The sequence below is a fragment of the Aphidius gifuensis genome, linkage group LG2 (assembly GCF_014905175.1).
Source record: "Aphidius gifuensis isolate YNYX2018 linkage group LG2, ASM1490517v1, whole genome shotgun sequence".
Classification (NCBI taxonomy): Eukaryota; Metazoa; Arthropoda; class Insecta; order Hymenoptera; family Braconidae; genus Aphidius; species Aphidius gifuensis.
This window is the reverse complement of record NC_057789.1, coordinates 26,296,950-26,321,977: the sequence shown is the minus strand read 5'-3', so window position 1 is coordinate 26,321,977 and position 25,028 is coordinate 26,296,950. Positions and strand designations below refer to the sequence as shown.

At 22.7% G+C, this 25,028-nt stretch overlaps 3 protein-coding genes and 1 non-coding gene across 34 annotated transcripts; 3 read left to right on the top strand and 1 right to left on the bottom strand.

The window, feature by feature from the left end:
* Positions 1-26: 26 nt before the first annotated feature.
* On the bottom strand, positions 27-4,162 carry LOC122849889 (solute carrier family 28 member 3). Of its 8 annotated transcripts, none has more exons than XM_044148778.1 (14): positions 3,857-4,161; positions 3,270-3,552; positions 3,137-3,190; positions 2,949-3,011; positions 2,659-2,830; positions 2,395-2,566; positions 2,172-2,337; positions 1,651-1,848; positions 1,432-1,593; positions 1,270-1,363; positions 1,002-1,161; positions 733-901; positions 313-652; positions 27-235 (listed from the first exon to the last, which is right to left on the bottom strand). In XM_044148778.1, exons 2-14 carry the CDS (start codon positions 3,300-3,302, stop codon positions 159-161), a joined length of 1,860 nt encoding a protein of 619 aa, XP_044004713.1. In that variant the 5' UTR covers positions 3,303-3,552; positions 3,857-4,161; the 3' UTR covers positions 27-158. The 8 variants fall into 8 exon arrangements, with proteins under 8 accessions (XP_044004713.1, XP_044004714.1, XP_044004716.1 ...); XM_044148779.1 differs by having other exon boundaries at positions 3,270-3,380; XM_044148781.1 differs by lacking the exon at positions 2,949-3,011.
* Positions 4,163-6,840: 2,678 nt separating this feature from the next.
* LOC122849888 lies at positions 6,841-12,645 on the top strand. 3 transcript variants are annotated; one of them, XM_044148777.1, is made up of 7 exons: positions 6,841-6,888; positions 7,016-8,672; positions 8,781-8,804; positions 10,751-10,875; positions 10,939-11,154; positions 11,234-11,472; positions 11,969-12,645. In XM_044148777.1, exons 2-7 carry the CDS (start codon positions 7,537-7,539, stop codon positions 12,026-12,028), a joined length of 1,800 nt encoding a protein of 599 aa, XP_044004712.1. In that variant the 5' UTR covers positions 6,841-6,888; positions 7,016-7,536; the 3' UTR covers positions 12,029-12,645. The 3 variants fall into 3 exon arrangements, with proteins under 3 accessions (XP_044004712.1, XP_044004710.1, XP_044004711.1); XM_044148775.1 differs by having other exon boundaries at positions 11,234-11,476; XM_044148776.1 differs by lacking the exon at positions 8,781-8,804 and having other exon boundaries at positions 11,234-11,476; positions 11,969-12,251.
* A 127-nt stretch (positions 12,646-12,772) lies between these two features.
* LOC122849887 (NAD kinase-like) lies at positions 12,773-24,545 on the top strand. Of its 22 annotated transcripts, none has more exons than XM_044148757.1 (8): positions 12,773-13,457; positions 14,121-14,159; positions 20,986-21,069; positions 22,372-22,501; positions 22,655-22,946; positions 23,194-23,546; positions 23,835-23,917; positions 24,292-24,545. In XM_044148757.1, exons 1-8 carry the CDS (start codon positions 13,351-13,353, stop codon positions 24,482-24,484), a joined length of 1,281 nt encoding a protein of 426 aa, XP_044004692.1. In that variant the 5' UTR covers positions 12,773-13,350; the 3' UTR covers positions 24,485-24,545. The 22 variants fall into 22 exon arrangements, with proteins under 22 accessions (XP_044004692.1, XP_044004700.1, XP_044004691.1 ...); XM_044148756.1 differs by lacking the exon at positions 23,835-23,917 and adding an exon at positions 23,700-23,782 and having other exon boundaries at positions 12,774-13,457; XM_044148750.1 differs by having other exon boundaries at positions 12,776-13,457; positions 23,700-23,917.
* Trnag-ucc lies at positions 13,759-13,830 on the top strand. Its single transcript has one exon. It is a non-coding gene; the product is annotated as a tRNA-Gly (tRNA).
* Positions 24,546-25,028: the final 483 nt, after the last annotated feature.

The window sequence follows — 25,028 nt, the reverse complement described above, 5'->3', positions numbered from 1 at the left end:
TTAAGAGGTATCCAAATAAATAAATAAATAAATAAATAAAAATTTTAATTATGATGAATCGAATGAAAAATACATAAAAATATATATAACCACGCTCTTGTTAATGAAATATTCAATTAAAATATTATTTTTTAAAAATTTATTCAAATTTATTAATATTATTTTATTGCTGATACATTGAACATTATGTTATTCATTGAGCCATGGGTAAAATAATCTTCATCCATCAGCATTCCTGAAAAATATATTTGAATATAAACACAAAATAATCTCAGCTGATATCCAATCAAGAAGAAAAACAAATATTATTACCTGCAATTGCAGCAGTCATAAAACAAACCGCAGAGCCAGAAATAAAAGCACGTACAACAACACTTGCAATTGTTTGTCTACTTTCTGGTGCCATTGAAATAAGTGCTCCCATCATAATACCAACAGATCCAGGATTAGCAAAACCACATATAGCAAATGTTGCGATTCCCTCAACTCGTGGTGTTAATTTACCTAGTTTTTTCAATTCACCAAGTCTTTGATAGGCAACAAACTCATTGACAACTGTTTTAAGACCAATTAAAGTAGCAACATCTTCACACTGATCCCATGGTACTCCAATTATCCAGCTCAAAGGTAAAAAAACTTTTGACAAAATCAACTGTGAATTTTTTAAATAACCAATTAGAAATAATACTAATGAAATTATATATTTTTTTCAAATTTAAATAATAAATTTACTTCTAGTGTTAGATCTGTAAAGCCAACGAGTCCACCAAGCCAACCAAGAATTCCATTTAGAAATGATATTAAAGAAACAAATGCAATGATGTTTGCAATTATACCAAGAACAAGAGGTATTCCTGCTAAAGCACCTTTTGTAGCTGCATCCATGACAGATGCATCTTCTCTTTGTCATTAAAAAAACAAAAAGAAATTATTGTTAAATTTATAATACAACACAATGTTTATATAAAATAAAACTATTGAAAATTAATAATTCAGCTTACGATTTTTGAAGAGGAATATTTTTAAATGTTGTCTTGCTTCTTTCTGTTTCTGGATAAAATAATTTTGAAAAACAAAGTGCAGCTGGAGCTGACATAACTGATGCTGTTATCAAGTGACTTGGTTGAGCACCAAAATTAATATATGCTGCTAGTACAGTACCTTAAAAAATAATATTACAATATTAATAAAAAAATGACAAGTTGATTGAAGATCATGCTGGCAATAGAAAAACTAAAATATTTATTATGATGGGAAAAATTAATTTACCAGAAACTGTTGCAAAACCAGAACTCATTATTGCATGAAGTTCTGATGCTGTTAATTTTGATATATATGGTTTAATAAGTAGTGGTGATTCAGTCTGAAAATATAAAAATAATAAATACAAAATTTATGTAAAATATTTATTGTAAAATAAAGTTTTGTTACCATTCCAAGAAATGTATTTGCAGCTGAATTAATTGATTCACAAACAGTTGTTCCCATTACAGAGGACAAAGCCCATCCAAGTTTTAAAATGACCCATTGCATTGCACCCCAATAATACAATACTTGAATCATAAAACTAAAAAAAAATACAACTGGAAGAACCTGAAAGTTAAAATAAATTAATTTTTGTAAATAAATTTAAAAAATTAATCAACTTACAGAAAATGCAAATACACTTTTAATTATAACAAGCTCTTCTGAAAAAACAAACAGTGAGCCATCTTTTGCATAGTTTAAAAAAATTGTAACTTTATCAGCAACACATTCAAATATTGATCTACCAACAGTCCACCTTATTGTTAATAAACCAAATCCAATTTGAAGTATCAAACCCCAAATAACTGGCCTCCAATTTACCTGGAATATATTTAATTATTTAATTTTTTTTAATCAATATAATTAAGGTCAACAATTGATAAGAAAATTATATTTCAATTAATGAATATTAAAGATAATATCTACATAGATAAATCATACGAAATAATTATTTTATTTTTATTAAAAGTTTATGTTTAAAGAAAGATAAAAGACAAAAATTTAAATACTTTTTTCTTTTTCATTACTAATTAAATACTCAATTTTATTATTTAATTTACTTTCTGATTTTTTTTTAAATATTATCTTTATAAAAATTACAATTGAAATTTATTATTGTTTTTTAAACTGTATTTTTAAAATACCTTAGTAGGATGTTTTGAAAAAACAAAGCCAAAAATTAAAATTGATAAAAAACCAAGACCACTTCTAAGCCTTTCTCTGGATCCAATTGTATCATAGTATAAATATACAACTAATCCTGTTAACAATGACACATAAAATACTGTTTTTACCACAACAGATATATACCTAAAAAAAGTAAAATTTTAAAACTGATTTTGCATTAATTGATAAATATTAAAATACCTTTTTTGTTGTAGTGATTCTATGGAATTTAACAGTGGCTCAAATATTCTTATAATAATTGAGGCAAAATATTTTTTAAATATTTTATAATAAACAATACCAATGTAAACAATTGCCACAAGTACCACAAGCATTCCATATCCATCACACCAGTCTAAATTTCCATTGTTATCTGGACAATAAGTATTAAATTAATATTCAAATAATTTTTTCATTTATTTAGTTGATTGATATGATTATTTAATAATAATAAAGATACTTAACTATTGTTTATCCAGTGTATTGTTGCAAATGTAAAATATATTAAAACAATTAAATGCAAAAAAAAGGCTATTAAATTATTTGTTATTTTTCGATTTCTAGAAAACCATGATTTGTCTGATTTCGAATCGTCATTTAATTGGTAAGTTGATTCAGTTGAATGATCATCATTTTTCTGAAATAGTAAAAAATAAATAAATTATTTTATTTTTGATTGGACAATTGGATATATGCCGACAAATAAAAAGACAGAATTTAAATAAATAATAGAACTTTGATTTTTATTAATTTACCATTGTGTCTGAATTTTCGGAATTGGCTTCATTCATTTGAGGCATTTCTATGCTATCACTAACCTTGATATAAAAAAATTAAACTATATTTAAATTCACAATTAATTAAATAAACTGGCAAGTAATTTATTTATGTAAAAATATATCACAAATTAATCCAACTGTATTTTTTTTTGTATATTACTTACAGGACTGAGATCCAAAGAAATTCGAAGACTATGCTTGCTTAGTTTTCGTTCTACCTATTTATTTGAAAAAAAAAAATTAACATAATTACTTTTATTATTGAAAAAGTAATAATTAAAAATATCAACAACTCACAGCACTAAAAACTGGACTTGCAAGAGCAGCCATTGTTGATTAAATATTTATTAAGAATTTAATATTATCAAAGTTACTTCTTGATGACTTTCGAAAGACTAAATTCGCAAACTTACTTCCACGTTTGTCAATGATAAAATATATTACTTGATTATTATTTTAAAAACATACACGAGACAAAAATATTAAAGATTATACTAATTTTTTTTTTATTTATGTTTGCCGCAATCTCAATGTGTGATTATTATCAATGACCATTGACATTGTATTACTTCATTTTAGACTAGCATAAAAATATATAAATAAATTTTTGAAAACTTATATTTTCCTTTTATAAATTTAATAAAATATCAATTGATATTAAAAAACAAAAAAAAGTATAAATAATTACAATAAAACAAGTGTTTTCAATTTTTCAAATTTAATTTTCTGGCTTTTTTTTTTTTTTTCTATAAATTGTTTATTGTTATTATTAATCTTGTCTTTGGATTTTTATTATTATTTTTTTTATACTTTTAAGTTGAATAAACTTTTTTTTTTATTTATATTTAATCTGATAAAATTAATAACTTATCAATATTGATTACCTCAAGATTGTAATATAAACTTGCCGAATGAATAACTTTTTTGCAGTCAACTACAATGAATTTTCAAATTTTAGAAATTTAATTTAATCCAAAATGAGCAGCTCGTTGTTGATGCAAAGTGCATGAATAACTGTCTGATATTTTACATGACATCCCCACTAATCAGGTAAATTCGAAATTGTGACGTGCACTTTGAGTATGCCATTAATCTTAAACAAAAAAAAAATAAAGTATAATACACTTGCAAACATTTGTCCATAATCGATACTCCAAGTGCTTCAAAATCAGCAGACTTAAGATAAAGAAAAAAAAAATTTTAAATAAAAATTTAAAACAGAACAATGATGAGTGTTAATATATACACTCAAGTTGAATTTATTGAATGATAAATGATAAGACTCTCGTTTAATCTGTTTGTTGATAATAATAAAAGAAAAAAAAACACAATAAGGACAAAACGAGACTTTTTATGATTAATTAACAATAAATATTATTGTCTAATTCATAAATTTAATTTAAAATATAATTTATTAATAAAAAAAAAAGAAAACAAAGTAAAACGTAGTTTTTTTATATTTTTAAATATTAAATAACGGGATTTCAATTGCAAACGGAAATGAGAGTAAAATTCTGCTGATCTTTAAGTATACTTAGGTAAATACTTGATTCGTTTTTAATTTCTATGAATAGCGTATTTTATTTCTTACATGTTAAAAAAAAAAAATAATAATAATTTCAAAAAATTTCATGATGCAGCTTTATTTAAAAAAAAATTTTTTTTTTATTTATTATGCAATATTTCAACATTGTAATATTTTTTTTTTTTATTTCCTGATGATAATCTTGAAAAATTGATTTGTTTTTTTATTCTATTGGTCATTCTTTGACCTGTTCAATGAAATTCAAATACCAAATTTTTGTTGTTTTTTTTTGTGACAAAAACTATCGAACATAATTTTGTTTTGATAACATCTTTTGGATGTACAATTTTTACGCAATACGAATGATGAGAATACTCAAATAACAATAGAAATATCATTAGAATTTTAGATATATATTTTTATTATGTATAAAAAATTCGATCATCCATGGAAAAAATAAAAAAATAAATTTATAAACAAACTGAAATAACGGAAAATTAAATAGAAACTATTGATTTCAGGGTTATTTATTTTTTACATATACAAAATATATTATTTTATTGATTTCCCTTTTAATATTAAAAACATGATATTTTTATTTAATCTGTTTTTTTTATTTTTTAATAAAAGTTAAATATTTCTAGAAGATTTAAACATGTGTAGGCGAAAATCTAATTTTACATCACTTTCGATTTGGCAGCTCCCTACAAAGATTAATATCAAAAATAAAATAAAACATCAATTTACTCAAAATATATAAAATTAATTCAACATTTAAATAATCAAAAATTCCAGCATTACTTTTATTTTCTACCTGATAAATTTTTTTTCCCATCATCACTTTGATTTATTCAATCTCAAGATTATTGACACGTGGCAATTTTATCTTATTCACCTTTTTTTAAAAAATAAATTTATACGTAAATAAATGAAAAATATTTCCATGATAAAATTAAAATTATAAAAAACTAAGTCAAGTATATAAAATTGTAAACAATGTCCTGAAATTATTGACCCAATCCTTGAACTTTTTATTGTCTGTCTGGAAATTGTCTGCACTTTTATTTTTATTTTCGATTGACATAAAAATAATAATAACAATATGTAAATAAAAAATAAGGTAACATGCTTAAAATATCCTGAAGATAAATTACCCACTCAAATTATCCTGTTATCTTTATTTTTATATTCTAATTTTTTTTTTATTATATTTTTCTATTCAGTTGTTATTCAACAATGATAGTTTAATTTATTTTTCATTTTTATAAAAATTATTAATCATCATTTCCTGTGTTAATATTATTGCATAAATAAAAAAAAAAAACATAGTAAATAAATACGTTAGTTTTGCATTTGTGTGTGCATTTGCCACGTAATTATTTTGGTACGTCTAGACGCCAGATTGTCTGAACTGTCCGGGAGTTTCTTTTATTTATTTTTTTATTATTTATATTACTTTTATTCTTTTATACCGTACTTTATAAAAATCATCATTTTATTTAACTGCAATAAGCATGTATATATTTTTTTTCTCTCTTAAAATGTCTAATAAATTGTCCTTATCAGACATGACATCATCATCATACAATATAATTTTTATAAATTTAATTTTTACCAACACGTGTCTTGACTGCATTCAAATAAATATACATTTTTTTTTCTTTCGTCAATTGAAATACATTTCAAACAATATGTAATGTTTCAATAGTGAATTTTATATTTTAAATTATTTAAATAATTTATAAATAAATGGAAAAAAATTGATTTAAAATTTTAAATAAATATAAAAAAAATTAACACACGGAAGAGACAATAATAAAAAATACCCACGTGTGTCTGTATTATTTTACTTGATTCAATAAATTCACTTGGTACCACAATTGTCATTCAGCAGTTTTATTTTTTTTTTTATTTTTATTCAAATAATATATGCTATTATTCAAAAAGATTATAATCTTATTTCGTTGTTTTTTTTTCAATATTATATAGAAGCCAATAAATAATAATAATAATTAAATTATAAAAAGAGGAGGGATGGATATTGGAGTACCTATATAACAACCAAGCCAGATTCAATACTCAAACAATATAAAGTTGTAACTGGGTGACAAGTCATCAATATTTTTCTCTGCAGATAAAAATATAACACTTGCAGAAAATAGAAAAATAGAATTTAAATTAACAAAAAAAAAACTATTTGAAATTATTTTTGTAATAATAGTTTATTGCAAATATTTGCAGAAAAAAAAATCAAGAAAAATAACAAGATTAATTGAACGAAAATAAATAGAATTAGTTGGAGGAAAAAAAAAGGATCAATTGAAGGAAAAAAAAGAATCAATTGAAGGAAAAAAAAGGATCAATTGTTTGGCTATTGATTAATTAAAATTTGTAAGTAATTAAATAGATGAAAAAAAAATAAATAAATAAAAAAACTTGTTTAATTAAATTTATAATTTTATTTTTGCAAAAATTTAATTCATTATTTTTTGCTTTATATATATGCAAATATACATAGATGTTGAGATATATGCATGCTTCATTAGACATTGTGGGTTACACTCTCATATTATCTGTATCTCACGGAATCACCGAGTAGACGGAATTATATGCTTTCGTGCTGAGGCGCACCGGCTAACTCAGTTGAGTCTTACATCTCGCACCGTCAACATACAAACGTAAAATCATCATATAAAAATTATAAAATATCAAATTAATTTGCCAAATAGATAATCTAAAAATAAAAATAAAAAAAAATCATTTAAAAATTAAATTTAAAATATTTTTTTAATAAAGAAAATTTGTGTTTTTTAATATTTTCATTTCAATGAAAAATTAATAAATAAATACTGTAAAATTTTCTTTTATTAATTGCTTTATCTTTATGGTAATATTTGCTGATAAAAAAAAAAAATTATATTAATTTGTATTAATGATTAATAAGTGCGTGATTGAAAGAAATTTTAATTGAAAAAAATAAAAAGGGTGAAAAAAAAAAAGAAAAGAAATAAATAAAAAAAAAGTGTGACATTGAATCGAATGAAAATGAACTCCAGACATATAATTGTATCATTGTTGATGTTTTGCTTTATGACACAAATTTGTTGTCAACAACAAGATAAACAAATAACTGATAACAATGATACAGCATCAATTGAAAATGACAATACAACTGATATGCTAAGAACTGTATTGATTAAAATTATTTGTGGTCCATTAACATCATTTGATCGTCAATTATTACACGGTGAATATTTTAATTATACTGATGAACAAATATATGATTTTCGTAAAACAGGATGTCCTAAAAAATTGAGAAAAAAAAAAAAATCTAAATCTAAAAAATTGAGAAATAAAAATTATCATAAAACAGCTGAAGATTATGAAATTTTACAAAATGAATCAAAAGAAAACACTGATGATGATGATGATGATAATGATAAGTCAACAAATTCACAGTCAAAAGCAATTCATATATTTAAAATATTTTTAAATGATTCATCAAATAATGATAGTTTAATTGATGAATTAAAAATTGATAATTCAACAGTTGGTTTATTAAATAATACTGATTCAATTAAATCTGTCAATGAAAAATTAAATTCAACAGATAAACAATTAAATTTTGAAGAAGAAAAACAATCATCAAGTACAGTAGCTGTTAATGAAAATATTGAAACAAGTATTGCGAGTAATTTTGATGATGATTCATCATCACCAACAGCTTCGATATTAAATGAAACATTGATTCAACAAAAATTAAACAATTCAAATGAGCTTGTTGATGTGACTGAATTGCCAGTTGATAGAGCAACATTGATTGTCAATTATATTATTAATACAAGTGAAAAATTATCTAAAAATAATTTACCAGTTTATGATGAAACAACAAGCTCCGTAATAAGTACAACTGTGTCAAAAATTGATAATAAAATTAAAAATAAAACTGGTATTTATGCAGGATTAGAATGGGTTGGAGATGATGTTTACAGAGTTATACCAGAAGCATTAAATTATGAAGTTAACAATGAGGATGATGCTGATGTTGGTGGTATTAATTCATCAGCAAGTAAAATAACTGATGACTATACTGATGGATATCAGTCAAAAGAAATTGGAACTTCTGGTTATGGTTTATCAAGAGATCAAGAAGCAACTATGGCCATTCGAAGATTGTAAGTTTTATTTTAATTTATTTATTTATAAATGAAATAAAATCAAGTCTTATTTTTTTTTATTCACAATCTTCTTTTATTCTTTACTTTTATTCAATTTTTTTTTAGAACAAATCATGCAAGCATCGACAGGTAAGATTTACTGAAAAAACGAATAAAATTTTGTGTGTGTTTTTATAGTTTTTCTATATATTTTTGTGCTTTTTTAAATTTTTTTTTTTTTTTTATAACTTTGCATCATGTTGAAATTTAAATAAGCATTTTTTTATGCCAGTTGTTATTTTTGCTTCTGAGAAATCGCTGCCAAAAATATAATTTTAACTTATATACAAAAATTTTAAATTCTTAATTTTAAAAAAATAAATATTTTTTATTCAAGCATATATCAACATGTTGATGATTTAATAATCATAATTCAATTTAGACTAAAATTTTATATATATATATAAACAATGGCATTATTATTATTATTATTTTATTTTTCATCATCGTGATACACTAAAACGTAAAACGTTGAACTCAAATCGTAAAAATATCCCAGATATTTACAACGTAGTTTAAAGCAAAAAAAAAAAAACCGACAAACATAAATTTTTTTTTGAATAAAAACTTCAATATAAATTAACTGTTTTGTTTTTCAATAATTGTTGCAAGTATTTGTTTTTAATTTTTCAAGCTTAAATATAAGCTGTTGGTTGTTTTTTAATTTTTAAAAATATTTTTTCATGACGCCAGTTGTTGTTGTTTTTATTATATTTTTTTTTTCAGTATATTATTTTATCAAGTCTAGACACGCAAATGCATTCATGCGTAGTTAGTTTAGCTAGCTTTTACCTCAATCATCAACACTACCTTTCAGCAATTTTCTTTTGATACTACCAACCAGTGAAAACATAAAAGTTAAAAAATAAAACATGCTGCTGGTGCATCAGTATAATAAGCAGGTGTTTATACAGTCAAATTGCAGTTACACTACTTATCTTATTTATTCTTATTATGCAATAATGTAATGCACTTAAATATCATGTATGACCTTGTATAAATAATTTCATTGCACTTGCCATTATTCATAATCAGTATTAACTAAAAATAAATATTCCAGACTAAAAAAAAATTTTTATTTAATTTTTTATTACAAGTGCAAAAATAATAATAATTATTTGAGATAATAGGTTGAGAGGCTAGATGATGATGATGATGATGAGGTGAAGTAGTTGGCAAAAAAAAAAATAATAAAAATAGTAAAACATCTCTTACAACTTGTGCCCATTTTTTTTTTTTTATTTAAATTTTATTTTTCTTATTATTTTTCATGAAATAAATTTTTAATATTTTTTGTTAAATTAATTTAAAATACAATTTTTATTATAAAATTGAAGCGAGTATTCAACAAAATTAATATAAATTGTTCTAGGTAGTAATATTTAGGTCACTCACTACTTGCTAAAGTAATTGTTTTTGTTATTTTTTTATTCTATTTTGTATTTGTCTTTTTATTTGTAAAAAAAAAAATTTATTTTTTCATTTAGTTGTCACTGTGAGTTTGACACAATGAATGGGTTCACCCAATTGTTTTTTTTTTTTATTTTTTTCTTTCCAGACATCGACCAGACAAGTCACGTGATATATAAGCAATAAATTTTTTTATTTTTTTAAATATTAAATTTAGCATTAAACTGGTTGTTTGAAAAATAAAATAATCAAAGAAAAATATAAATAAATAATTTTCAGGTGTTGATGAATGAAGATTGAAAAATACCAGACACAAATATCAAGGAAATCCGGTTGATTTTTTTTTATTTCCTTGCTCTCTTTTTTATTATGACATGTCTAGTCTGTGTCTAGATGATTATTATGAATATCTATAATCATGCCATGTGGAGTGTCTGATGGGTCAACGACCATTCATTCACACAATGAAATAATATTACTCAATTATTAATCGGGCTATAAAAAACATTTTGTTGTTGTGTATATATTTTTTCAAAATAATATTGCTTGTGTGTTAAATTTTTTTCAAGCTTTAACATACATAATAAATATATATATATATTAATTTTATTTTTCTTAATTTTTAGTGAACAAATGAAAACACTTGATCGTATTAAACAACGATTGCTCACATTATCAGGACGTGATAATTCAAATGGTCCAAAAAATTCACAAATTTTACGACAACCACTTCCAATGCTTTTTCCAATATGTAAGTTAATATTTTACATTAATTATTTATCATTTTTTCTAATATTTATTAATTTTTTTCAAGGTCAAGTACCAGATGGTGCAGATCGTGAAACTTGGTTTAATTCAAATTACATGAATATACTATTTCAAATGACATTAAAATCAAGAAATCCAATTGCTGAAACATTATTGAGAATTTATGTTTTACCACAGCCAAATTTAACTCAAAATAATTTACAAAAAAATAATATAACAATATCTGTGTATTCTTATACAAAGCCACTAACTAAAAATCAAGGTAAATTCATTTTTTAAATAAAACAATTGTTTTATTTTTATTTATGTTAATGATGATTATTGTTATTTTATTTTTATAGCGGAAAAGGTGTTGCTTGATTCAGTACAAACATCTTTATCATCACAAGGAAGTCATCTAGTTTTAAACATAACAAAAACAGATACACAAAATAATATTGAATCAAGATTTCCAATGACTATATTGCAATATGGTCTTGTTATTGAAGTTAAAAATCAACATGGAATATTATTAAAACCAAGATCATTTATTGAAAATGATTCATGCAATTCAACTATTATTTATAATCCAGATGAGAAGGCATGTGAGTGTGTGCGCTAACAGTACTAACTGGATGCTTTTATTATTTTTTAATTTATCACCATTTTTTTTTTATCAATTTTAAGGTAAAAAGTTGAGATTTATGACTGTAAAATTTACTTATAGATTCAAAATTAGTTTGGGAAAATATGGTACATATTAAATAATGAAAAATTTATTTTTTATTACTATCGATAACTTTGGGTTTTAAAAAATTTTATCTTTTAAAATTTAAAATTTAATTTTGTCATAAATCTTTGCATTACCTTTTTTTTATTTTTAATAATATCCGTTTAATATAACATTATTAAACATGCTGTTTTAAATAGCGCTTAAATTTTTGTCAAAAAAAAAAACATTTATCTATAGCTTTTTTTTTTTTTTTTGTTGAAATTATTTAACAAAAAGCACGTGTATAAAATAAAATTAGTAATTTTTTTTTTTTTTAAATAATTGCAGTGTACTATTTTTAATGTATATTTTTTTTTTTTTGCAGATCAACGTATCCCGGTTCTCTTCGTATTACAAAGAACCTGTTCTCGTTATACGCGTATGAAAAAAGGACAAGAAATAAGTTACGTTAAGTGTGGTAATGGTAGAAAAAAAAATAGGCATTAGAAAATAAATATAATTATAATTAAATATAGTGGCAAGATTTTTTGTGCCAACAGGCCGTTGACTTAATCACTCATATACAAAATGGTGCTGGTTTTTAAAAATTAACTTAGTTGATAATTTATATATAAATAATAATTTTTTAAATAATTATCTGACATACCCAATTTACAAAAAAAAAAAACCTGAAATTATTATTTTATCATTATTTAAAATTTAATTAACATTAATATTAATTGTATATAAAATTAATTTAGTTTTATTTACTATTTCATCTTTTTTTAAAAACCTAAATTGTTTTTTATAAATTTTTTTTTTCTTCTTGTGTTAGTATATATTTTAATTATAATTTTTTGATGTTTTTTTAGTGACTGATTAATTACCCAAAAGAAAAAAAAAAAAAATACCAATCATTATTATTTAAATAATAACTGACAAATTATTGACTGAAAAAAATAAAAAATAAAAAAACAGGATCTGTATATACTTGTAATTTATAATTTCAAATTTGTGTTTAAAATATGTATTAACAAAGCAAATTAAAAAAAACTATAAAATTAATTTTTACGACTTGTCTATTTCAATAATAATCGATATTTTCCCACCAAAAAACATCAAGGCGCATGCGATTCAATAAATATCGATGTGTGTTTCGAGTTCGATAAATGTGACCTCGTTTTAATCGAGAGATAAGTTGTGTGTCGTTGAGGAGGAAAAAAAAAATATCTCTCACACAAATCAGCTGATTTACCATAACCGGATATTAGTCATGTGTTACTCAGTAAAAAATTTACTTAATTTTATCCATTTTATATAGTTTTTAGACCAAACAAGGTCTAAATATTGTCATTTATTAAAAAAACAATATTATTATTTCGTTCGAACAACGACAGTGTGTTGTGTTGAGTGTCGTGAATCATAAATAATAACCTCAATTGTTTATATTTTTTTTATTGTTCGATATTCAAAACGATGCTGTGATTTGAGTTGATTATTTAATTGCTCATTAAATTGATAATTAACAACTTGATTATTATTAATTTTCATGATACAATTAACAAAAATACCTGTGAATTGTTTTAATTTATTTGTTTGTTTGAAAATTGTGGGGATAAATTAAAAGTTTTGCGAAATGTATCAAAGCATATGTTAAAAAAAAATAAGGTTAAAGTGAATTTTTATTAATTATTTAAATTGAATATTAATAATTAAAGTGTGGTAGTTTTTGATTTAATATTATTTATAAAATAACACACTGTCATTATGGATGAAAAAAATCTTAATCTTGCCAGAGCAATGGTCGACCTTGGAATAAATGATTCAAAAAAATCTGTTGTCACTAAAATGCAAGATAAACAACAGTTATTCAGGTATGTTTGTTTACATTTTATTCTTTATTTATTTACATTTATTTTATTCATTTTTTTTGCATAATGTGTTTGAGTTATTCAACAGTAATAGAAAAATAAAAAAAATACTCCAAAAATGTTGTTATTCAATTTCAAACAGAATCATATAAATTCATGTGAAATTTTGTTTTTTTTTTTTACAATAGAAATCTCATTTGAATAAATTTAAAGCAAGGGTTAAGGTTAATGCCAAATTTAATGGTAAAAATTGACAAAAAGAATCAACATATATACGTCAAGTTTATTTTCGCATTCGACAAGTGCGATGGTGGTGTAATGGTTAGCATAGTTGCCTTCCAAGCAGTTGATCCGAGTTCGATTCTCGGCCATCGCACATTTTTTTTTTTTTAATTTTTAAAAAATTTTTATATAATATTTACTCCAAATTATTTTTAAACAAAAAAATCATATAGATATTTCTCTGGGCCTTTTTGTGAGTCGTCTAATTTTGTTTTTAAATAAAAAAAAAATTCTTAAAATTACTCTAGTAAATTCTGTAGCCAAAAACATTGAAAAATTGCCAATTTTTAATTAAGATAATACTAAAAATAAAATGATAAAATTATTAAAATAAAAATTTTTAATAAATAAATAATAATAACATATTTATTTTATCTTTCAAAGCCGATCGGAGTTAACTGTTGAACAGACTGAGCCTCGCAGGTAAAAATAATTATCTGTTTTGTTTATTTACAAAACTTTTTAATATAGATGGCGCACCATGCATGCTTTTAGTGTTGTTTGTTGTTTATTTTATTATTATTGTTGTTTAATTTATAAAATTATTGGTAATGTATGTATTGTCTTTGTCAAAGCTTACCTGATAAAAAAGTTTCAAATTTCACGTATAAAAAATATTTTATTTCTTAGAAATAAAAAAACACTATACACTATAGTAATTACTTATATCTAATTTGTTTTTTTTGTATAAATTATTTTTAAAATAGAGCAACACCAGTTTTTAGTAATTAAAAAAAAATTATATAAATTTTTTTTATTATAAAACTCATTTATCGTAGGTCATAACAGCTCATGAAAAATTGATTTCTATTTTTTTATAATTTAAATTAGTTACCCTCTCTTTAGAAATTAAGTATATTATTTCTATCTTTGTTTGGGTGGTGGACACGCCTGTCGGCATACTTTTTCATATGTATATATATTAAAACTTACACTGAGCCAATGTCAGTTGTTGGAGTGTACAAGTAATATCATGAACATTCAAGAATTAAATATTCACGTAATACGTATTGCAAGATAATTGTCTCATCATAAAATTTCGTGGTCAAATTAAATACCAAAGTCATATTGTTGTCCTAAATTAATTGTTTATAAGTGTCATCGCAATTTTTATATTAATTATGTCATTGTCACCATCATCTGGTAGTAGTGGCTTCCATTCTATGGAGGATCTTTCCACATGGTGAGCACCATAATAAATAATAATTACACATCAATTAAATCATTATTATTTTTATTAATTATTTAATTTTTCATTTAAACATTTATCAATTTTTTATTTTCAATTTATCTTTTTTTAACACGAATTTTTTTTATCACATTTAAAATATGAGATTACACAAATCTTATATTTTTATAATTGCGATAATAGTCATGAATTTTTTAACAGTCACAAGTTATAACTTATAAATGAGAATTTATTTAATTTATAAATTATATTTTTTTAAATAAAATACCCCATGTTTATTTGATTAATAATTTTAATTTTTAAACTAAATTTTAAAAGTATTTTTTTTTTGCAATTTATATAAACTATTGCAAGCTGGTTGTTGTTGCAAGTACAAGTAAGGTTATCAACGGGTCTTTGGTTTATCATAAATGTTTGTTTTTTAATCTTGCCATTAAACAATACATTGAATAAATATAATAAACCAAGTAAAAATATATATCAGTCTTATTTGTGATGCACTCTGTGAGAGGATTGCTTTACAAAACGGCTCTACGGCCTAGATGTTTATTTAACAATTCATCAAGCAGGTAATAATTGATAAATTTAATTTAAAAAAAAAAAAAAAACAAAAATAGGCTTTACAGTACTGTATCAACTACTTGTCAAATCCATAAATTTTTTTCATTCAATCATGTGTGTGTGTGTTGGAATTTAATGATATATAAAATTGTCAATAAATCATGTTTTATTTATTTGATTTTTATATAAATCATGCGCGTAACCATCAGAAATAGCCAGTGGGTATAATTTAATTTTTGTCCTTTTCATCGTTTCTCAAACACGTGATTGTGTACACATATCCGCGAGAAAGTGTCTCGTGAGACAGACATCAATAATCATCAATATAAAGAGTTTCCCTTTTCCGTAGAAAGCGCCAAATAACATATCTATTTGCGCTTCCCCAATTTTTTTTTAATACAAAAATTAAACAATGTACTAGAAAATAACAAAAAAAAAAAAAAAAGACCCTCTTCTTTTTTATCAGAGTGCTTCTATTGTTAAAAAGCTCATAAAGTATGAGCTTTTTTTTTTTATTAGAAAAAAAAAAATAGGTCAAACAAAACTATGTAAAAAAAAAATATAAAAAAAAATTTTTAAATAAATTATTTGATGACATTAAATTAATTAAAAAAAAAACCATAAAATTATTAACTTTTAAATAATAATTAAAGCTTGTTTTAATTAATTTTTTTTTGTATATTAAAAGTGAATTTTTAATGAAAAATAAAATGGAAATTTTGCAATTTATCCAAGATCAATAAATTCCTGTAATTTTAATACAGTTATCATGCAAGTTACAAGTGTCTGACAACTGGTTGGTTTTTTTTTTTTTTTTTTTTTTTTACTTATGTAATACAAGTCAAACGACACTGATTTAATAATAATATATTTTTAAAAATTCTATCCATTTAAAAATTCCATAAAAAATATATTATTGATATAATAATTTGTCAATACGATTGAAATAAAATATAAAGATTGAAGAATTAAAAATCATATGTAATTTTGAATAAAATATATATCTTATCAATATATTATTCAAGGTTGATATAACATTGACGCTTTAGTTGACAACTCAAATGAAAGTTGTGTGTACACCTCTAAAGCTGACCAACCCATCTACGTATGCACATTTATTATCAATGCCATATGAATAATAAATCATCATCAATAATTTTAATAATTACAAAATATACTAATTACTATAAATTTTATATTTTAAAATTTTCATCATTTTTATTTAAATCTATTTGTCTAATAGTTTGTTTACTATTATTTTTTTTATCGATTTCAAAATTGTTTTTATTGATTAAAACTTGTGTGACCTACATTAATGGTGTTTGTCCTCATTAAATTTTTAATATCCATTTAAAATGTTTCAATATTATTAAAAAGCATAAACAAAATATTGTTGATATTATTTTTATTTTTGATTATTATTATTTATATGTGGATTATTTTTTAAACAAATTATTATTCATTTGAAATGAAGCACTTTAGGTGGGGAACAAGTACAGTCGATCGTTGCCCCCATACAGTCACGCTATCGAGTTTGAAATATTTTTCTTCGTTAGTCTCAGTAAAGTCGTCGTCGTGACTGTATTTTGCAAACTCTTAAAATTGATTTTATTTAAATCTCTAAATTGCATAAATTATATTTCAAATAAATTGCTAAAAATTGATGGAAAATAAATTTAATATTTTGTTGATTCATTGATTATCAAATTGACAATATAAAACTTGAATAATGTAAAGAAAAAAATAATAGAAATAAACTAAAATATGTGGATAAAAAAAAAAAGAAAGTATTGAGTAATTAATTATACGTATAAAAGTGAGCAATATATAGAAATAATTTAGAAGTAGCGCACGCGGAAATAATATTCGTTTTAACAGCTGATTTTATATTAACGCACGTTCACTGCAGTATAAACAAAGAATGACCTCTCTCAATAAATTGATCTTTACAATGACCTTGTAAAATCATAACTCATTATCAAAAAAGCTAAAAAAATTAATAAAATATTAAATTTAGAAAGTGATTATATACTTGTGAAAGAATTTTGTAGATTTTTATTTAAAATAAAAGAAAAAAAAAAAAACCAGTTATAAATTTAAGAAAAAAAAAAATATTTAAGTGATTTTATGGATAAATGATAATGGTGAAAAACGCAAAACCAAGAAGAAAAAGTTTTGGTGAATTATTGAATTTAAAGGGTGTGTTTGTTATAAGTGATAAGGAGATTGAAGAAGCAAGAAGAAGGAAGCGATCTGGCACTTGGCCGTGAGTTTCCTTCTTTTTTAAAAAATTTATATTTCATAAAAATATATATAAAATAATAAATTTATTAATTGTATCTTAAAGCATAAATATATATCAATATTTAAAAAAATATAAATATTATTATTGAATATATTTGCAGGAAAAAAAAAATAAATAACAAATTTACAACACAAAAATTTACATATGTATTTTTAGTCTAACCGCAAATTACTTGTATGAATTTTTTTTTTATTTTTGTTGTTTTTAATAGACTAAAAAATATGATAATTAAGGTTGCACTTGTGTTTTATGCGAAATAAATGAAAAAATAAGTGAGAAAAATAGATCAAGTCAAGGTTTTATGAATTGGAATGTATTTCATAAGATTTTTAGTCTCCTTTCTCTTCTCGCTCTACTTTTCGTTGTATTTTTTATTGAAAACTCACAATGTTTATGGTTATTTGAAAAACCATATATAATTTTATTATTATTTTTTTAATGAATATTTAATTTATCACCAATTGACGATGTAGTTTATATTTTTTTTCGAAATAAAATCATTCAAAATGACTTATACTTTTTTTATATATCATCACAAGATTTATCAGATGTATATAATTTTTTTCACGTTTTAACTGTCATAACTGTTGTAATATAATTGATAAGATATTTATATATTTGTTTTTAAATATATCAATATATTTTTTTATAATTTAAATGCGTCATGATTTTATTATCATCGTTATCCACTTTCAAGTTTTTATTTGTTAACAACATTAATTAATTTTTTTTATTATTGACATTCAGAATATTTCACCTTGAAAATATATTCACCTTCACGCCATGGATCGTTTTTATATGTTAAAATAATTTAAAGAAATATAAAAATATTAATAAACCTTCAAAAATAAATGATCCAAGATTTTTTAAAAATTATTTTAATTATTGCTGAAGAGAAAAAAAAAATTATGTAATTTTATAAAAATTTACTAATTAATTTAGAAGTTATTTAAATAATTTATCAACAATTATTATTAATATATTTTTAAATAATATAATATCTATATTATCGACAAACTCCCATTTCTTTTATAGTTTTTTTTATTTTTATTTTTAATATACTACTTCAGACAAGTAAAAAAAATTCCCCACTTGATTTTTTTCTTACTCCAAGACTGTTGAATCTCTCGTCATTCCGCGTGTAGCTTTGATTGTGATCACAACAGTGTTTAATTTTTTTTTCTTAACAACCATTAATTAAGTGAATTAAACTAACGTGATTAAATAATTTTTTTTTTTTTGTGATTTATTAACGTTAATAAGTGACTATTTTATAGACAAAAAAAAAAAGAATAATAAAAATGATTTATTCCTTATTATTGTTTTTTTTTTTTTAATGCTAATTTAATTTGTTTTTCTGCTGCTTGATTATTTGAAAAAATTTTATAATCATACTACAGAATTAATTTACATTAACATAAGACCAGTTTTTTATTTTGTTCATTGCTTGCTGCTTTTTATTTTTCATTTCATTGTGGTTTTTTTTTTTTTTTTCCACTGACCACTTAGTAGTTTTGATAAGAATTGATGATGTGACTATGACAAAGGTATTATGTCATCAATATATTTTTTAAATACTAAAAAAAAAAAAAAACAATACAGTGAAAATAAAAACTAACAAAAAAAATTTTTGATAAATAATTAATAAGCCAAAAGTTTTTTACCTCAAAAAATAAAAATTCAAAAAATTCAATAATTTATTAATTAATTATTACATAAAAAAAAAATATACTATATTAAATTATTGAAATTATTTAAAAATAAAATATTAATTTTTCTACTCCATTTTTTTTTAAATACCAAAAATATATAAATTAAATAAAAAAGTAGATCAAATATTTTAATTCCATTTTTATTGTAAATATGTATGTTGGTCCCTTTCACTTTTTTTTTAATTTTATCTTGACCTGACGCCACATACAAAATATATTCTCTCTTTTTTTTTTCGATTTTTTTTTTCTCTTAGTAAAATTATCCAACAAGGTTTGGGCACATTGAGAATTTAATTACACATGTACAAATAAAACTGTTCTACATAAGTTGAATTTAACTCACACAAGCTTGATTCAATTTATTTTTTGAACCAGAGGGCATTATCAATTAACATCACAAATATTTTTAAGACAACAAGTTACGAAATAATAATCTCTTTTATATATATTTTTTTTTTTTCTGATTTTCCAATTTGCAAACTGAAGGTAAACTGCAGTTATCCATTTCTTTATCCTTCAATAAATCGCTGTATCCTCCTCTACAGGTATTTTCTTTAAAATTTCTTTTTTTTTTTTATCTTCTTTTTATTTTTTTTTTTTTTTTGTATGCCAGACATTTAAGCGGTTCCATGCTGATTCAGGAATTTGTTAACGTCATGTTCCTTTGCACATTCCTATGTCTGTTCCTTGGAGTACAGTCTGCATTCTATGCTATTTAGAATTTTTTTTTTTTTATTTTTCTTTTACTATTCTATGCCTGTTTTTTTTTAATTTATTTTTTATTCTATTTGTTAAATATATTTCTTTTGTTCTGCATCGTTGGTGACTAATCTAATCATTTTTTTTTTTTTTCTTTTAGTATTTAAAAAATATATTTACTAATCAATTTCCTTCAGTCATTTTGTGCAAAAAAAATTGGTCACGTGTTTATGTAAATTAAAAAAAAATAAAAAATATACACATATCAATTTATTAATTTAATTTATAATTATTTCAGTCGATTTGATAATTTTTTAATAAAATAAAACAGTGTTATTTATGATAATTTATGTATTGACGTAAATTCATAATAAAAAAAAATTTAATTATGGATCAAATTTCAATGCTTAAAAATTCATTTGATGTTGGATATATTGATGGTAATTTTGAGTTTGATCCAAGTAAAAATGGTAATTCAGATTCAATGGAAAATGGACATAAAAATCGGGTTTTAAGGTATTTCAAAAATGTATAAATAAAAACAGTATATATTTTACAATATACAAATTAATTTTTTATATAGTGTTTTTTCTTTAGTTTTAATTTTTATTTATAAAATTTGCATTGTTATCGTTCAACTGACGCAATTATTGTGTGTAAAAAGTCGACAAAATATGTCAGATATAACGAGGCAATATTAAATTGACTGCTTTGTAAAAACACGTGCAGCTTTATCAATATTCATTTGATATAAAAATTTCATAAATTATTTATTTGTTTCAGGAGAACAAGAAGTCTCAATGCACCAAGTCCGATTCAACAATTTGGGCCATGCGGTCGTATCATGAAAAATTCTGCCATGGTCATGTGAGTTAATAATTTTATTTAAATAAATTATCAATAAACTGTCAAAAGAATTAAAAATAAAAAGCCCACGTCTAATAATAGCTGATGAAAATAGAAAAAATATATATTTATAAAATTTAAAAAACATTTTACATTATCAAAATGTTTATTTTGTAAAAAATTAACTTATAACTTGTGATGATAAAATTAAAATCAAGAAAATGATTAATAAATTGACTGTAAAATATTATTTTTAATAAAAACAATAAATTAATTCATGTCAGTGAACTCAAATATTGAACTTTAATGTTTTTTTTTTTTTTTAAATGTGGTAACAAAACGGAAACGATGACGAAAACCTAAAGATATTATTTTATAATAAATAAAAAAATATTATGATAAACAATGTAAAAAAAATAAAATTTAAAAAAAAATAGTATTTGCATCGCCACTGTGACGAAGCGATAATTAGAATGTTAAATTAATTTTATTTAAGACGCGCGCGCAAATAAGAAAACTGTGTGTTGAATAATAACGCATGCGCATTTTATATATTTTATTTCATTCGCTTTGAAAAAAAATAAAGAAAAAAAAAAAAAAAATTATAAACGCGCTAACAGTCAGTGGCAGTATGCGTGCGACCCTCGACCTGAGACGTTTGCAATCATGCTCATTTTTTATCAAAATATATTTAAAATAACAATACACTAATTAATACCGGCTAACATAATATTTATCTTTTTTATTTATTTATTTATTTATTTTTTTTTATTTAAAAGTAATTATTAATTTTTTACGATAACAATTTTACAATTGTTCTGTTTTTTTTTTTTTATAACTTATTTTGTTGATTATTTTTTAATTTTTATTATATATAAAATGGTTGGCTTTGCCAGGTGAGTTTTAATAGCAATTATTAATTTATCATAGCTATTATTTAACAATTAAAAAAAAAAATAAATTGGAGTTTGTTTTGAAAAAAAAAAGAGCGGGAGTATTTTTTTAGTTACAATTTATGTAATGTTTAAATTTTAAAATACTTCGAGTGAAAAAGGTAAAATCCTAGGCTGTTAAATGACTTCCTAGTGTTGATCGAGTTGACGTTTTTTTTAAATTATTTTCATGACAGAACGACCTGCCTGACCCAAAATGATTTTGCACGTTTTAAATTGTGTATTAGTCATTGCATGATCGACAAGTCTATTAATGAAAAAATACAAAAATATTTAATTTATTCAATTGACTAAAAATCAAAGAAAATTAATTGTAATTTTATAACAAAATAAATTGTAAATTAATTTTTTTTTTGTTATTAAATTTTAGGACCATTCAAGATCCAGCATCTCAAAGATTAACATGGTACAAACCACCATCAACAGTTTTAGTTATAAAAAAAGTACGTGATTCTTCAGTACTCCCACCATTTGTTGAACTTGTAACATGGCTTGTCAAGGTGAGTTACAATCAAAATAAAAAAAAAAAAAAAAAATTAAAAGACTGAATAAAAAAATAACTAAACAACAAAAAACATGAATATCACTAGTTACGTAATTTTGAATTATTTAATTTTAAAATTATAAATAATAATAATTGTACTTTGATCCAGGAAAAAAGTATGCAGGTACATGTTGAAGCATCAGTTATGGAAGATCAATCATTAAAAAATACAAGATTTGCTGATGTACGTGATCAAGTACAAACATTTAAAGATGAAACTGAATTACAAGATAAAATTGATTTTATTATTTGTCTTGGTGGTGATGGTACATTATTATATGCAAGTTTATTATTTCAACAATCAGTACCACCAGTTATGGCATTTCATCTTGGATCATTAGGTTTTTTAACACCATTTGAATTTGATAATTTTCAAGAACAAGTTACAAATGTCCTTGAAGGTAATAACTATTAATTTTTCAAAAAAAAAAAAAAAACCATTAATAATAAATAAATAATAATGACCTTGTTGATGATATCTTCATATTGTCCTCGTAAAATATCCTTCAATTTAATTGACAATTGATTGACATAAACCCAAGTTAAAATAGCAAAAAAAAAAAAAAAATGTTCATTTCAATTTAAATTATAATTTAATTATATGTAATGAGCTAATGAGTAATGCTTATTTTAATTTTCATTTAACAGGACATGCAGCACTTACACTTAGAAGTAGACTGAGATGTATTATTATGAGAAAAGGTGATGATGGACAACCAACAAAATCACCAACAAATTTATTGGTATTAAATGAAGTTGTTATTGATCGTGGACCATCACCATATCTATCAAATATTGATTTATTTATTGATGGTAAACATGTTACAAGTGTACAAGGTGATGGTTTAATTGTAAGTACACCAACTGGTTCAACAGCTTATGCTGTTGCTGCTGGTGCAAGTATGATACATCCATCAGTACCAGCAATTATGATAACACCAATATGTCCACATTCATTGTCATTTAGACCAATTGTCGTACCAGCTGGTGTTGAATTAAAAGTAAGTCTAACAAATTATTATAATACTCAATCGAAAAAAAAAAAAACCACAACAACACTTGAGTCATGTCATTAATTATTGTATATCTGACAATTTATTATTTAATTTTTAATAAACTTTTTATTAACAAAAATAAATTTTGCATAAAATTAGATTTCCGTATCACCAGACAGTAGAAATACATCTTGGGTATCATTCGATGGTCGTAATCGTCAAGAATTATTTCATGGTGACAGGTATGAATATTATTTATATTTTATAATTTATTATGAATTTTTTTTTTTACAGATAATGGCTAATAGCAAGGCACGCAGCACAGCCTACGTTTCCTTCGATGGTCGTAACCAACAAGAACTTCGGGTTGGGGACAGGTTGGTCCGAATATAAATACAAAAAAAAATTTAAAAATTACAAGCAACGATTAAAGCTCATTCTTGCTATATATAATGAGAAAATTTATTACTTTATTTTCTACATCTGGGATTATTTTCTGGTTGCTTTGGTTAAATTCATATATTATAATTTTATATTATTCCTAATATCATGTTAAATTGAATGAAACGTGGGTTCAGCTGCTGTGCAAAAAAAAAAAAAATATATCAATTGGTATATTTTTAGGTTTCTAATTATTTTTTTGCATCATATTTCCAATATTTTATTTAAAAAAAAAAATTCATAGCTTTTATTTTAATTAGTTATTGTTGTTAGATAAATTTCTAATTAGGCTGGTTTTATTTTATTACAGTTTGAGAGTAACAACGTCAATTTATCCAGTACCTAGCATTTGTGCAGCAGACCAAATAACCGATTGGTTTGATTCACTTGCTGAGTGTCTACATTGGAATGTACGAAAACGACAAAAACACCTGGATGAATTGAGTGATTTAACTCACTCATCTAGCAATGACACTCTAGATTCTCTTGATCGTGACAGTTAGAGTTAAAGCTCAATATTAATTAATACAAAAAAATAAATTAACAAAAACATTAATTTTAAAATCCTAAAAGTTTATATTTTTCGTTGTTTAATATATTTTTTTTTTATATGCAACGTAAAATAATTTAAAAAAACAGTTGTCATTTTATTCTGCATTGAAAATTAAAATTATTCAAATGACCAAGTTGAATTAGTATTGAAAAAATTTTTACGACAATATTTTTTATCGAGAATAATTATTAGTCATAAAAAGAAAAAAAAAAAAAATTAATTTATTACTTTTTTTTTGTTGTTAATTTTTTATGCAGAAATTCTCAAGTCGTTATGTTATTGTATTCAAATTGTTAATTAAATTAATTATAATTATTTCATATATAAATTGTATCGAAAATTAACTTTCGCCATTTAAATAATGAGAAATTCGAAAAAAAAAAAATAACAAATTGTAAAAAGAAAATAATTTATGTATAATATATAAACACACTATTAATAGTATGTGAGTGAAAATTTATAGTGATCATTATGATCATGGAAAGTGGTAAAAT